The sequence below is a fragment of the Nelumbo nucifera genome, chromosome 8 (assembly GCF_055504915.1).
Source record: "Nelumbo nucifera cultivar China Antique chromosome 8, China Antique-T2T, whole genome shotgun sequence".
Classification (NCBI taxonomy): Eukaryota; Viridiplantae; Streptophyta; class Magnoliopsida; order Proteales; family Nelumbonaceae; genus Nelumbo; species Nelumbo nucifera.
This window is the reverse complement of record NC_142656.1, coordinates 25,942,150-25,958,879: the sequence shown is the minus strand read 5'-3', so window position 1 is coordinate 25,958,879 and position 16,730 is coordinate 25,942,150. Positions and strand designations below refer to the sequence as shown.

The following is a 16,730-nucleotide window of genomic DNA, read 5'->3' as shown; positions in this document are numbered from 1 at the left end:
GGCTATCTTTAGTATCTAAATCCACACTTTGTGATAGGAAGACTTGTTGGGCCTTGCATTTGTGCCCAACCCAAACATGTCATCACAATCATAACAAAGGCCTTTCTCCCTTCAGGCCTACATCTTATCCCACTTTAGACATTTGAAGGGGAGGGTGGGTTAGCTTACCCCCTTGGCAATGGTTGGACGAGGGTTATCTTGTCCTGGGCCAAGGGTCTTAAGGATGGCTCCAGCTAGTCGAGTGAACTGCTTGGCCTAGTTCAACTTTTCTTCTCGTAGTTTTGCAAGGCCTACCATATCCATTATAGTAGTTGGCCTCCAAGCTTGAACTTCTAACTTGATTTCTTCCTTCAAGCCCCCTAAGGAGCTCCCTACCAGAGCTTTCTCAAACCAACCTATAACCCTGGTCACAATCTTCTCAAACTTGATTTAATACTCATGGACCAAGCTAGTGATAAAGTCTCAAAAAAGTCATTATAGGCCAAAGGGCCAAATCTAGCATACAGTGTCCCAGTAAAGTCCGCCCAAGAAAATTGAGGGTTAGAGGCATGTACTAATAGAACCAAGAGATTGCCTCTCCATCTAGATAGATGGATGCAATAATAACATGCTAGTAACTAGGGGTTGAATACAGATCAAAATATTTCTCATCCCTCAATACCTAGGATAAGGGATCCTCACCTGGAAAGTGGGGGAAGTCAAGCTTGGCAAACTGGATTGGAACTCCATTGGTGTGCCTAGATCCTCCATTGCTAGAAGCTCCATTTTCATATCTCTAACTCTCAACTAATGTGGACTTTTCGATCTACGTCATGATCACCAATAAAACTGCCTTGATCATCTTCAAATCATCTTCGAACCTATGTAGGCCAACCTCCAGTTGATCAACTCTCTCCTCCATGGAAGAGGATCCGGTAGTCAACATGATGCTCTGATACCAATTGATGGGTTACTACCCAACTCCAGTGAACTTCTAGGGAAAACAACCTCCTACAAAGAGAGAAGAGGAAGAAAAATGGAATTAGGGTGCATTAGGGTAAATATCTCATTCATTTCTCCCTTCCAAGAAGGTTCCACTATATATATATAGATGCTTTCTCCAAGCATACACTCGATCATATGATGGCCATGCACGTGGATTTGGCTGTTGTGGTTCGAATATGATAGCTTTGTCTCCATTTAGTAATTAAACCCCATCTGAATGGGCTTCGGCCTCAAGGTTGTGAGCTGCAATTCTAACACTCATTCTTTATATTTATATAAAATTACCCAAAATTACATAAAAGTACTTGAATATAATTTTTCTTCCTAAAAAAACCCCATTCCTCATACACCTCAAGAATTAATACTACAACATGAATAAAATGCAAGGAGGAGGAGGTGAGACAAAGAGAGAGAGAGAGATTCACTAAATGAACTAAAAGATTCATTGATAGGATATAATCACAATCATCACCATTAAATTTGTCCAACTTTTAACAACTGGGAAAACATTTATATTTTGCCATTCCATTAATTAGTGCAATATGAATTATCCTGAATGCTAGCGAGTTAAATGTACCCTCAATGTCAATTCATTATGAAGAGGTAGAATGATTGAGAAGAGGACATATGCAAGGTTGTCAACCTCCATTGTAGAATCAGAAATTACTTTGATAATCACATATCTCAAATTTTGGGTAATGAAAGGAAATTAAAGTGCCAATTACGTAGACACCGCAGTATATGAATTTCAACTGGAAAGTAAAAGATAGGAATGCAACTTGGACAAGCCTAGGCTAGCTTTTACCAAAATTTGAATGGGCCCAGCCCTCAGCCCAAAGCAGTGTAAAATGCTAGCTTGGGCCAACTCGAGTTGCACCCCTAGTAAAACAAACAAAAAGCATTGGATAATCGATAAATGCTGATATTAAAAATTTGAACCAAAAAAGGGCTAAATGTTATAAAAAAAGAAAAAAGAGGGAAGAAAAAAAGAAAAGAAAGTTCACAGAGCAATAATCTATACTACTTTAAAAAGTATGAATAGCCTCAAAATATTTCTGAAATTTTGAGGTATTAATTTGCATTCACCTTCATTGAATCATATATTAAGGCTTCTTTGTTTCTTCTCACCATTAAATTCTATAATTAAATGCATACATAATAAATTAATAATTTCAATAACATAAAAACTTATACTTTTAAAATCTACCTAGAAAAAATAGTGCTTTCATCTAAGTGGTGGTATGAAATTAAACCATTTGGGTCAAATGGACTAATCCATGCTGCCAAAATTAAATAATAAAATGAAAAAAATATATATATAGAAACTACAAAAATGGGAACGTTTTTAACATCATATATTTGACATATTAAATAATAATAAGTATGATAAACAGTGTTTTAAAAACCGACCCGGAGGCCAACTCGCTTTTGCCTTCGGGTCATAGTTCACCATTTTGACTGTCAAGGTCAAACAAGTCAAAATGCATATTTTATCAATAAATAGTATAATTATGTTTTACATATATCATAGTTATGATTTACATATATTACATATAATATATGTATTATGATACATATTTTATGTTTTTTAATTCCATATTAAATTTTTTATTCATAAAAAATATTAAAAATTACTTATCACACTTAATTTTTTATTCAAACAAAAATTAAGTGTGATAAGTAAAAATTATGTATATAATGTAGATGAAATATATAATTTAAAATTGATCTGAAAGCAAAGCTATTTTCTTATTTAAATGGTGGATCAATGATCCACCTTTTCAAGGAAATTCATGACATCATAATTGAATAATAAATATTTAAAAAAAGATAGAACACAAAAGATAAAAAGTATAGAGTTTTTCCAGACATTTTGGAACATTTCTAATGTTATATAATCATCATATTAAATAAAAATAATTTTTATTAATTTTTATTTAAGACATAAGTGGAATACAAAATTTAATAATAATTGTAGTAGTAATTATAGTAGTAGTAGCAATTATAATAATAATTGTTATTGTAATTTAAAATTTCTATAAGTGCACATTTAGTACAAGTATTTAAGTTTATTTTTAACCATATTGTTACTTTTATTAATTTTCAATTTCTATCCTGGATAAGCATTAGGGCTATGTTTGGTATTGTGGCCATTTATTTAATAAATGTTGTATACTTGATTTATCTTGAAAAACAAGAAAGTGGTTGATAAACGTTTTTAGGTGTTGTTGCTAGGCGCCATTAGATGCCATTAGGCACTACATAAGCTGAATAGTAAATAAATTTTGGGTGTTGGGAGAAACATTAATTTAATAAATAGTCTTACCAAATGGTTGGCTTTCGCACAAACTGACAAAACGTTTATCTAATAAACAGTCTTACCAAATAGCATTTTGGAATAAACACCTATGTGGCGATGAGCTGACACCATTTTTCAAATAAGCAGCCACAAAAGAAAACTCCTCTTCTCTTTGTCGAGGGAGCTGACCCTAAGTCTAATGAATTACAGGATGTTGGTGGAGAGGGACAAGAATCGGCCGTGAGGATGGATGTGGGTATTCCAGTGTCGAAAACACAGAGAAAGGATTGCCAAGTGGGTAGGTCGTTAGGAAGTGATTCTTTCACTATCTACTGCACAACTTTGTCCAAAAAGGAGAAAGGCCTTAAAACCATTTGTCGCCTGTCAGCAACTCAATTCTAGTGATTCTAGTCCTACCCCCGTCCTACCAGGTATGGGTGTCAATTCTTTTTTAGGTACTAACTTGTCTGCTATGCTTGAAACAGATATTCCAGCTTCCCATCCAGGAGGTTCTAATGCAAGAGAGAGGGTGATAGTGGAAGGAGGAGAGAGGGTGATGGAAGGAAGTAGTAAGGGGGAGGCGAACTGAATTTGGGAGTTGATCTGTACAATGATGGAGGAACTAAAAAAAAGGAAGGATTCTTAGAGAGATGTTGTAGCCAAAATAAGTGTGAGCAGGGTAAAATTCTTCCTCAGAAATTGGCTGGAAAGGATGGAGAAAAGAAACTGGATGATTGTTGCATTAGGAAGGGGGAAAAAGGAACAAAGAAGAAAAAAAGATCTGAAGTGGAAAGGCTAATCTCAGACATTGAGGGAGATTTAGAATTTAGTGGTAGGGGGATAGGAGGAAGGGCCTAAAATGAGGAGATTATGGCCTTTCATGGGTTTTTTGCTATTTTGTCTCGATGAAAATTATTAGCTGGATAGTAAGAGGGTTAGGGAGTGCAAGAAAGAGAAGGTGATCAAAGACCTACTCCAAAGGGAAAAACCCGATATTGTGTTGTTACAAGAATCCAAAATGATGGAATTAGATGGGAGATGGGTGAGGAGTTTTTGGAGGTCTAGAGGTTTAGGTTGGAGCTCGTCTCCTTCTTGGGGAGCCTCGGGGGGGATCGTAACACTGTGGAGGGAGGATGTGGTGGAAGTAGTGGAAGAATTGATAGGTAGATTTTAATGTCATTAGATTCTCTAATGAACTATATGCAATTAAGGGGCTATGGGATGGCCCTTGGTGCCTGGGCAAGGATTTTAATGTCATTAGATTCTCAGATGATACCAGTAATCCCCAACAGGTAATTACAACAAGTGAAGGAATGGTGGGGTGAGGAGGAGAGGGGGGTAAGATGGAAGGGGATCAAGTTTCATAAGAAATTAAAAAGGTTGAGAGCCAAAATAAAAGAGTGGAATAAAGATCATTTTGGTAGAATTGAGGAGCAAAAATTGTGCCTAATCTCTCGAATAGAAAACTTGGATGTAAAGGAATCTCAAAATGGGTTGACCGAGGAGGACAGAGTGTTAAGGAGACAATTCAAAAAGGATTTGGAAGAAGTGTTACTGAGGGAAGAAATCAGTTGGAGACAAAAATCTAGACACAAGTGGATTAAGGAAGGCGATGGGAACACTAGATTTTTCCATGATTTGGCAAATGGGAGACGAAGAAAGAATCTTGTGACCAAGCTAGAGATAAGAGAGGAGGTGCTTACCAACCAGGATGACATAGCCAGAAAATTTGTGGACCACTTCAAATCGATTTATAGAAGACCTTTGAGTGAGAGAGCAATCGTTGAAGGGGTGGGAATGGCCAAGAATTGATGACGGAGTGGCAAGGTGGCTAGAAAGGGATTTCGAGGAAGAGATTAAGAAAGTTGTCTTTCTAATGGATAGATCCAAGGCTCCAGGTCCAAATGGCTTTACAATGGGTTTTTATCAAGACTGTTGGGAGGTGTTGAAAGAGGATTTAGTTGAAGTCTTTAAGGAATTTGCAGACAACCACATTATAAGCCCTAGAATTAAGGCCACCTATTAGTCTGGTGACAAGCATCTATAAAATTATGGCTAAAGTGCTCTCGTTGAGGATCAAAACAGTCCTCCCCTCTATCATTAGTGAAACCCATGGGGCTTTCATTCAAGGGCGACAAATAACAGATCAGGTCTTAATTGCAAATGAGTGTGTGGAGGAAATGAAAAGGTCTAGGAAGAGAGGTTTCATTTGTAAATTGGATCTTGAAAAGGCCTATGATTTGGTGGACTGGGAGTTTCTATTAGAGGTTATGCGAAACTGTGGATTTGGGGACATGTGGTGTATCAGTACTTGTCACTACTCTATTCTGGTAAATGGTATGGTGAGGGACTTTTTTCCAGCTTGCAGGGGTGTCAGGCAAGGGGATCCACTCTCACCCTTCCTTTTTACCTTAGTAGCTGATGTGATTAGTAGGATCATTACTAAGGCTGACAGTGAAGATGCCATTAGGGGATGGAGAATAGGGAGACACCAAGGACCCGTCACCCACCTTCAGTTTGCAGATGACCTAATGATCTTTTGTGAAGGAGGTTTTAGCAAAAAGGTAGCAAACCTAAAGGAGCTAATCAAAGGATTTGAAAGTATTTCTAATTTGAGAATAAATTTGGAAAAGAGTTGCATGGCGGGTATAAATTTGGAGGTAGGGGAGGTCGAGGCTATTGCGGAGTGTCTTGAGTGTTCCACCTCTGCTTGGCCTATGTCATATTTAGGGCTTCCTTTAGAAGCAAATCCTAAGGAGAGTAGTAGATTTTGGACCCCGGTGATAAAAAAGTTTGAGAAGAGATTAGCCTCATGGAAGAGGAATTATGTCTCTTTAGGAAGGAGAATTACCCTAATAAGAGCTACCTTCTAACTTACCTACCTATTTTTTGTTTGTATTTAGGATACCAGTTAGGGAAGCTAGGAAACTGGAGAAGTTGATGAGAGATTTCTTATAGGAGTCGGGACAAGAAAAAAAGGATCACTTGGTTAACTGGGAAATTGTGTGCAGAAGTAAAAAAGAGGGGGGTTTGGGACTTGGGAGGGTAACTAGAAAAAATCAAGCTCTATTAGGGAAATGGTTGTGGAGATGGCCATTGGAAAGAGAGATTGTGGCATGAGGTGGTGGGAAGCAATCATGGGAGGTCAGAGAATGGATGGGATGCTGGTGTATCAAGGCAAGCTAACCTAGCAGCACCTTGGAAGGCCATTCACAACACCCTTCCTCAATTCCTCAATTTTATCAGGTATGAAGTTTGTTCTAGCAACACTACTCATTTTTGGGAGGATATTTGGGTAGGAGACACACCTTTAAAGGATCTGTTCCCTTCGCTATTTTTTGTTTCTTTGTACAAAAAAGAGGTGGCCTCAAAATTTGTCTCACCTTTAGGAACACCCTTAGATCCTACTTGGAATTTTGGGTTTCATAGAGGACTTAGGGATGATGAAATTGAATCTCTTTCTGTCTTGCTTGGTTGTCTTAATCAAGTTTGTTTGGATCCCTCCAAGCCAGATAAGAGGGTATGGACTCCATGACCCAATGGAACCTTCACATGTGATTCTTTCTTTAAGTCTATCTCTCAACTTTCTACTCACCAACCCTTTCCGTCAAAAGAAATTTGGTGTAGGCCAGTTCCCCAAAAAATAATGGCGTTTTGCTGGGAAGTATTCCATGGGAAAGTAAACACTCTAGATAACCTACAAAAGAGAAGACCTTTCCTCTGTATTTCTCCTAATTGCTGTATCCTCTGTAGAGCTCACGGTGAGGATTGTTACCACCTATTAATATCTTGTCCCTTTTCTGCAGACCTTTGGGCTTGGCTACTTTCATTGTTTGAGAGTAGTTGGAGTCTACCAGCAGAAGTTCACATGCTCTTCAACCATTCTACCTTTTATTGGCCTACAAAAATAGGGAGAATTATGTGGAGATGTGCTCGTGTTGCCTTGATTTGGAATCTTTAGGAAGAAAGGAATATTAGAATTTTTCAAGAAAAGGAAACGAGCAGTCAGGAATTGAAAGACTGTGTGTTAAATAGTGCAATACCTTGGCTGAAGACCTTGGAAATCTTTCATCAATTCTCCTTTAATGACCTTTGGAGAAATTGGTCAGTAGTAGCGAGGTGTTCATCCCTAAAGGACAAATCAATTACAAGCTGGTCTCCTCCATCCGAAGGCTCACTGAAGTTGAACTTTGATGGAAGTAGCATGGGTAATCTAGGATTATCCGGAATGGGGGGTGCTTTGAGAAATGAGAAGGGAGAGATTTTGTTGCTCTACTCAGGTCCCTTGGGAATTGGGGACTCCATCAGAGCAGAACTTTTAGTTGTTGTACAAAGGGTGCAATTTGCAAACCAGCTGGGGGTACAACACCTAACAATCGAGGATAATTCCAAAGTGGTGGTGGGTTGGTTGAAAAATCCTGAAGAGGTTATGTGGCGTTACAAGAATGAAATGAAGAAATTTAGTTGGTTGACAAGGAATATGTTGGTCACTATATAGTGGGTGGGGAGATCAGCAAATACTTTGTCAGATGTGTTAGCTAAGCAAGGGTAAATAGGGAAGAATTGTTTTGGGCTCAGTTGTGATTCTTGCTTTTCTTTCCTAGTTTACTTGTAAGATTCAAGGAGGGGCTGCAGCTCACGCCTCTCCCTGGGATGTTGTATGAACTCACTCTAAATTTGCTTCTGAATTAATAAATTTATTATCATTCATCAAAAAAAAAAAACAACCACAGAACCAAACACCATCCAAATCTAGCACCCACCCTCTTTCTTTGCCATTACCAACATTGATTTGTCAAACTTATAAAAATTGAAAGAACATAAAATAAGACATGTACATATAAGTAAATGGAATAAGAAAAATGAATTTATGAAAGTATAACCTGTAAATAAAAACTTCCATACTTCCTTACATCAGTGCAAGAAAACCAGCACTTGCTAAGTGGACTTTTAATACTAACAGGAACAAAATTTAAATTAAAATAGGAATTGTTCATCAAGAAAGAATAACCATGTATACCTGTAGTCGTAAGTAAGTGGTTCACCAACATTTATAGAACGAGCTGCAAACACACCTACACGTGTCTCCCCATCAACTTGCCTATGTGAATGTGAAACAGACATCATAAGGATGGTCATGGTCCATATATCACATGGACTTTAAGAAAGAAAGTACTCAAGGGCCATCTTCAATAAATTATATACATGCATGCATGCGTATGCATGTATTTATACACATACATACATGCGTTGTATGTATGTATTATATATATACATACATACTTGCATGTGTGTATGTATGCATTGAAAGAAGGTAAAGTAATTCATTAAAACACCACTATAGGCATGTACATGTAAGAGTCTTGTACAGTGAGAAACTATACATATATAGGCTAGGAATGTACACCAGTCACAAAAACACCATGTTCCATCATCTTCAATAAACTCAAAGCCATTTACTGGAAACAATTTCACTGGATTGGGTTGTTTAAATGCTACAGTTACTTCAGTATGATACAGCACAAAACTAGACATTAGGATCTTGACTTCTCAGTATGGAACTAAAACCGGGTTGCAGTAAAATACAAGATCAAATAGTTTTTTTTGTTTTTTCATTTATTTTTTATATTTGGGGGAAAGAGGGCCATAACATTTAGAAAGAAATGGGTTCCAGATAGGCAAGTTGGTTGATGGCATGCCTACATAGAAATCAGTTGTGAAGAGAATGACTGGCCTTGGATGCATTTATACACTCTCCCCTTAACTGTTACAGTTTGAGAGAAGCTAATTCTACATGATGTCACCAATTCTGCAATATGCCAAGAAAAAGTAGATCACAAAAAAAATCAAATGTACTAACCATTTTTCTAGTTTACAATTGGGATCACAGCTGTGATTTAAGAAACGAGAAGCATTGCCCTTGAAAGTTGCATCAATTGTGAAGTCCTTCCGAATTTCACACATGTAAAAGTTCTGATCACCCCTAAATTTCATATCCCAGAGCCTTTGCTCACACAAAGCATCATTGATGACTGAATGAAAAAAAAATTAAAAGGTGCAAGCATGAGAAGAACATGTAAAACGAATACAATACTAAAGACAGTAAATTAAATAATAACCCATATTTGTTTTACATTACTACTTTAGCGGGGAGAGAGAGAGATTTTAAAAATGATGCATGTCAACAGAGAATTTCTAGATTCTGATTAAACATTTCAATTGAAAGAAATTCAAAAAAGCATCTATTGACAAAGGGAATATTCCAAACCCAAAAAAAAGGAATTATGAAGGATGTTCTTATGATGCAGGTAGTAATATTAGAAATAAGAGAAGAGGTGTGATGATATAGATATCATAGTCTTACTTGTTAGAGCAATAGCGAAGGAAAGGCTGAAATGGACAAATAGTACATTATATAAATAACAAAAAAAAACTCCTCATCTAATAATGTAGCTAAACCAAGGTTAGAAATATACATCACTCATCCAAGTCATGCTACCCAACTGATGACGGCTCAGTTGGGTAGGATCTCTGACTCGTTGTAGCAGATAAATGGGAAGTGGGATCAAACACAGCTGCCACCAGGATTTGTGGGGTGAGGGTGGGGTGGGGTGGGGTGGGGGAGCACTGTTAGGGGGATAGGGGATGGGGTAGTCCCATGAACCAAAAAGTCAAGTCATACTTGGAACCACACTTGGTCAAGAACCACTGCAGAAAGGAATGCATCTTAGTCAAGCAGTAACTCAGAGACTCAAGAAGCTTTGACTCTTGATTGAGTCTTGCATGAGCAAAAGCCTCATTAAAAAACCAATTGCGTATTGTCCCAATGTGAAATTATATGTCACCTCCAAATCATTCAATTCTTTCAGGTTTCAAATCAAACATCTCATGTAATCTCTGCCTCAGCCAAAATATTTCCCAGTAACATGCAAGGCCACAGCCAATGATATTGCTGGCAGACATCATCTTATAGGCAACCATCGTCTCTTATATTATGGAGTGGAACTATTCTCCTTCATGATGATTATAGGAAACCCAGAAGCAATTTTATTATCTATCATTGCCAGATAACTTAACATGCCCAGTATACCTGTAGTTTATTTTAACAATGCTTACACAAAATTATTTTTTGATAACCATGAATTTTATTAATTATGAGCAAGTGTGTACAAAATGTACATCCAGCCAATACAATAGGTGACCCCTACTACCCTTTCCTCATCATTTAATTTACATGTTAGCCTAAAACATTTCATTACTGCCCACTCCTTGTTTTAAGAAGAAAAAGGCTAGAGGTAAGAGCATGACAGCAACATACTGGATACAGTATTTGTATCTTGAGAATGTGTCCCAGATTTTGAGAATAAAGAGCTGTGTATCCTGGTCCTGTATAGTGGTCCACTGCTTTGGGCAATCAGGTTTGGGCCTTCAGGCCAGGCCCATTCAAATTTTGACAAAAATCCAACCTGAGCCCACCCAAATTGCACCCCTAGTTCTATATTTGGGTATCTTGCACCAATAGTATACCAGCATTTTGCTTCGTAAGTATGCCAATATCTTCATTAAAATATTATCCATACACAAGAATTTTTACCATGTATGGATTGCTTATTATAGAGCTATTTGGCCATATGCTTTATTTCTTATTTCTCTTTATATTTATGGGCCTCAGTATGTTAGTTGTTTAAGTGATGATTAGTGCAGATCTTGCACCAATAGTATACCAGCATTTTGCTTCGTAAGTATGCCAATATCTTCATTAAAATATTATCCATACACAAGAATTTTTACCATGTATGGATTGCTTATTATAGAGCTATTTGGCCATATGCTTTATTTCTTATTTCTCTTTATATTTATGGGCCTCAGTATGTTAGTTGCTTAAGTGATGATTAGTGCAGCTAACAATTAAGGACACTCTTGTAATTGTACATTGTTTCATCAGTAGAACTAATAAAATACAATTTAGGGGGCTGGGGTACTGTTTGATTCTCTTCTCCCATACCCTATTTCTCTCTCTCAACTCTTCTCTAGTAACCTAAACCCTTCTCTTCTCACTTCTGCTCATTATTTCTTGATTAAATAAACAAACCTTATTTTACTTCTTGGTATCAGAGCAGTGATCTATCACTTTCTTTCTCTTTCTTGAATCCGTACACTCTAGAATCAGCAGTGTATATAGAGGGTTAAGTTGCGGATCATCATTGAATGCTGTCACCTAATTGGTAGGAGGTTTTGGAGATCTCACAGTTTGTTTTTGAAGCCTAGAAGATTCCTGAAGATTTCCGACAAAAACCTGGGCCAATTGGAATAGAATCTAATCCTACTTGAGGTAAGGGTTAAAAGAGGTATTTTGAGACTGGCACTTGGGGCTCTGTAGGAGCCTTTTTGTCTGTTTTAGCTGCCTTTGGAAAGTGATCCAGGAAGGCTGATAGGAGCAGCTGCAATTTCTCTCTTCCTCCTGAAAGCCAAAGTGGGTGAAACCCTAACTTCAGGTGTGGTATTGACTAGAGATCAGTTGTTTGAACCCAGAGTCAAAAAGTGTATCTTCCTTAGTTATGCCCCCACACAGAAGGATTATTGTTGCCATGATCTTGTTAGTGGTAGCCGTTTTATATCTATAGATGCCACATTTACTAAGCCTATTCCTTTTTATCCTACTCCTTCAATGGAGGAGCAATCCTACTTATTTTCTCCTCTTCCAATTCTAGTTCCTTGTATTGACTCCCTTGATTCCCCTATTCCTGTTTCTTGTTCTTGTATCTAATGTGCCACCTACTCTTGTTCCTATTGCATCTCCTGCTCCTACTCCATCTTCAAATCCCAGGTTCACCTCTCCTATTCTTTCTCCATTCTCCATCCAATGTATGTAGGTTCACAGAAAATATATACATGCACAGGTTGCTCCCCCTTCATCTTAAGAGCCTCCTATGCAACTAGTTACTGATTATGACATGATGGGATCTAATCCTTCTACTCCACCTTCAGCCTCTTCCCCTAACTTGGACCTTTCCATTGCTTTACAAGAAGGTAAACATAAGTGTACTGCTCATTGCATTTCTAAGTATCTTTCTTATGGCCTTCAATCTCCTATTATTCCTTTTTAGCCTCTATTTCTTTTAAACCTATCCCACAAATTGTATCAGGGGCATTATCTCAAATAATACATGGCAAATAGTTAATTTGCCTGATGAAAAAGAACTTGTTGGTTGCAGGTGGATGTATACCAACAACTATCATGCTAATGGCACTATTAAAAACAAGGTTCAAAATTTCGATACGCTAATGGGTGTATACATAAAGTGTTGTTTTTAAGGCTTTTTTTTTTTAAAAAGGGTCTCATTTTAAATGATAAATAACAATTCTATCATCCCCTCTGAAAACATGAAAGCAATGTTTTAAAATGCGGAGGTGTGACGCAAGGCGTTCCACTACCTAGAGGCATGAGGCATAGTTCAGAACGTAAGAGGTGATTAAGCCACCCGAACACAAGGAGGCACAAGCCTACTTAACAGGAGGGGGGATAAGGAGGAAGGAGGGAGAAGAAGGAGGATCTCATTTTTCTTTATTTTTAATAAAAATCTTTTATATTAAGAAGAATGAAGAAGCATAGCACTAGTTAAAAGTATTAAAAATGATTTTAGGTTTTGTTGAGATTTGAGAAACGTATGTGTTGAGGATTTTCTATAGATTTATGAGTTAATTTTATTGATTATTTGATTAGATAGGTAGTAGGGACCATAGCACACTTGTTGGGACCCTTTGGAGTCTTTTAGAGTGCCTTTTTTAAGTTCTTTATTGAGTTTTTGTGTTCAGCTGCCATATAAGGGCATACTTGTCATTGTACCTGTTTTTAACCTCAAGTATAAATAATAATGAGAGGGAGCGGCTCAAGAACACTTCCTTCTTCATCTTTTCTACAGGTCTTTTATTTCTGCATATTTCTACTTTGTGCATTTAGTTCTTATGGGGCTTTTATTTATTCAGTTGGTTCAGTCTTTGTATTCTTTTTTTGTTATTGAGTTCATGGAAAATTTGTATTGGACCATCCTAGGCCCATCAGCCATCCCCTACTAAGGGAAATCTGATCATTACACCTTTAACTGTAATTAGGTTGATTATAACAAAGATTAGGGTTCTAAGTAGCCACAATTTGACTTCGTCTCAATCATTATCTTCTCTCTTGTTACAATCCATAAGGATGACTACATGTATCTTGGGTAGTAGATGCAAACAAAGAATTCTATTATTCCCTACTTCCCAAGCACCCTAGCAAAAAGCCAAAGGGATGGGCTTCAACAAAGTGGACCTCCTCCGGTGTAGCTGGAGATACCCACCACATGCTAAATAGCAAAGAAAAAAAATCATATTCCATAAGGCACCTTGAACTCGGGAGCACATGTACTATAATGTGCTCACAAACTAGACAAGTTATACACTATCTAGAAAGAAACCCCTTCTATGTATACAGTTGTTATTGGACAAATATGTCAAGAGAATCTGACTAAAGAAAAGCCCCTACCATGGGTTGAAATCATAACCCCCATAGACAAACCAAATCTTCAACATTCAAGAAGGATCTAAAGAAAAACTATAAGGTGCACAAATTATCCTAAACTACAAAACTATTGACCTGTTCTGTAAGAATGGATGAGACCTTAAAGAATTTTAAAAGGTCCAAGAAGTTAAAAATTGCTGATGTGCTAAGCAAAAAGAAAGCCTTGTTTTAAAACTCATGCTTTCTTCTATACTAAAATATTTTTTTTACTAAACCTTTGCAGACATATAACCTTCCTTGACATAACAACCAATGATGAATAAGAACCTTGAAACAAACAAAAGGAGCATTCTCAGCCAAATAGACAAGTATCCAACTAAATAAATACAAATTCCAAGTGTGCACATGAATCCTTCACCACAAACTAAAGAGATATTAATGCAAAAGCAAATACTTGTGTTGGTGAGAACTCTCTGGTTGGATAAAACATAAACACTTTAACAAGAAAAGGTGTAACAAATAAAAGCCATTATAAGCTGAATGGGTGTAATCATAGCCACCTTCCCCAATGTATTCGATTACAAAATCCCCTTTCTTAATGAACTCAGCTGCCACGACTCCCCATCCACAATATTGAGTCTGGAAAGGAAAACAAACTCTTAATTCAAAAAGAAAAGTTATCTATCAAAAAAACTTCAAAAAGAAAAGTTTTACAAATTTAACTAAGATCATGCTAACTTTGAAGTGTACTAATAATTAAGATTAAAGTAAGCTAGTTTGTTTCTCTTACAATACAAATTAAGATAAATGAAAATAAGACTATTTGATTCTAGTGTAAGATTACCTTTACAATTTTAATCTTCTTCTCTTTGCGGAATGGTCTATTTGTGCATGCCTCTGAGCAATGACAAGACTTTGAGCAACTTATGCATTGAACCCTATTAGATCACATATTCATGTCATAATTCTAGAACAGTTATAAAGAAACACCTTGAATTCATTTATAGATTATTATCCATAAGAGAAAATGAAGAGAAGAGAGAAGAGAGAAGGAAGAGGAGAAAAGAGAGATCTGTGAGCAAAACTCAATGCTGGCGGCGCCAACTTTTTGGTATTTACATTAGGGCAACCATAACATAATATAAAAGAGAGAAGTCGGTTGCATTATGGTTTTGGGAGATGACTTGTTCGAACATCACTCCCTTCCCTAATCTTTTCATTAAAAATAATTTGCAAAGTTTTTGTATTTACAAGAAGGCCCTTAATTGGGTGATTAACTTAATTAAACATAAAACATAAAGAAACATAAAGGCCCATTAACAAAAAGGAATAGAAACACAAAGAAATAAGAGCAGCCTATGGGCCATTTGGCCCATTCTCTCTACACTCCCCAAGCTGACCATAGATGTCAATCATGCCCAACTTGCAAGTGTCATGTTGTAGTTTGGCCTTGGAGATTCCCTTGGTAAGAATGTCAGCTAATTGTTCTTCAGATGTAATGAATGGTAGACAAATTTCTCCAGAAGCCACTCTTTCTCTGATAAAATGCCTGTCAACTTCAATATGCTTAGTCCTATCATGTTGCACCGAATTGTGGGCAATCTTGATGGCGGCCTGATTATCACAATATAGCATCAATGGCTTATCATACTCAACACGTGGTTCCTCCATCAGGGATCGAAGCCAAAGTAACTCAGAAACTCCATGAGCCATAGCCATGTACTCGGCCTCAGCTGAAGATTTAGCAACAACATATTGTTTCTTGCTTCTCCAAGAAACAATATTACATGCCACCATGCTACAGTATCCCGAAGTTGACCTCATATCATCAATGTTTCATGCCCAATCAGCATCTGTGTAAGCCTCCAGTTTCATATGACCATGATTAGCAAAAAGAATGTTCTTCCTAGGAGTACTCTTCAAATAACATAAAATCTGTTATGTTGTTGTCATATGAGTGTCCCTAGGAGCATGCATGAACTACCTAATGCAGCTAACAGCATACGCAATGTCAGGCTGAGTCATACAAAGATGTAGAAGTTTCCCTAGTAACCTTTGAAACACTCCCTTCTCCTTCAACAGTTCTCCATTAGAGGCAGAAAGTTTGTGACTCATATCAATAGGAGTAGCCACTAGTCTTGCACCCATTTTGCCTGTTTCAGTGAGAAAATCTAGCACATACTCGCTGAGAGATAAAGAATCCATCCTTAGACCGAGCCACTTCAATGCCAAGGAAATACCTCAACTCCCCCAGATCTTTGATCTCAAACTTTGTATGAAGGAAAGATTTAAGATCATCAATCCCTATCACATCAGTGCTAGTCACTACAATATCATCAACATAGACTATGAGATATGCCACCAATGAACCTCTCCTCTTCACAAAGAGGGTATGATCAAACAGAGTCTGTACATAACCAAAGTTAACAAGAGCAGCTCTAAACCTTTCAAACCACGCCCTAGGCAACTATTTGAGTCCATAGAGAGACTTCTTCAACTTGCACACTTTTCCCTCCATGTTTGTGCCATACATCCCTGGTGAAGAGACATATAAGCTTCCTCATGTAATTCTCCATTCAAGAATGCATTTTTAACATCTAGCTGATAAAGAGACCAATCTGAATGAACTGCCAAAGATAGCAGAACTCGCACATAACAGTATAAATAATGCTGACTAATTTGTGATTGCACCAAATTCACTAACCATCCAATAACAGTATAATTCTCTTGCAACCATTTCTCATAAGATGGGTCATCTTCCGATGGTGCTTTCTTGCTCCAGGAGATATACCCCCACTTGCCTCTACTACAAACATGTATTTTTATTGATTCTGACCCATACTAGATAGTTAGTTCCAGAGATTGATTGTGGTCACAGCTAATAATGAGTCTACAGGTGCTCTTGGAACTTGTCCGGACTCCGCGCCACACTTATTTTCAACACCAGGG

The 16,730-nt window shown here is 37.3% G+C and overlaps 1 protein-coding gene across 3 annotated transcripts in view; it reads right to left on the bottom strand.

The window, feature by feature from the left end:
* SDG4 (SET domain group 4) overlaps nt 1–16,730 on the bottom strand; it is a 63,126-nt gene that overhangs the window by 6,945 nt on the left and 39,451 nt on the right. For all 3 annotated transcript variants that reach the window (XM_010270160.3, XM_010270159.3, XM_010270158.3), the window contains 4 exons: nt 14,626–14,719; nt 14,342–14,420; nt 9,144–9,315; nt 8,304–8,384 (listed from right to left, as the gene is read on the bottom strand). In XM_010270160.3, coding sequence (XP_010268462.1) covers nt 8,304–8,384; nt 9,144–9,315; nt 14,342–14,420; nt 14,626–14,719 — 426 coding nt within the window. The remainder of the gene's footprint in view (nt 1–8,303; nt 8,385–9,143; nt 9,316–14,341; nt 14,421–14,625; nt 14,720–16,730) is intronic.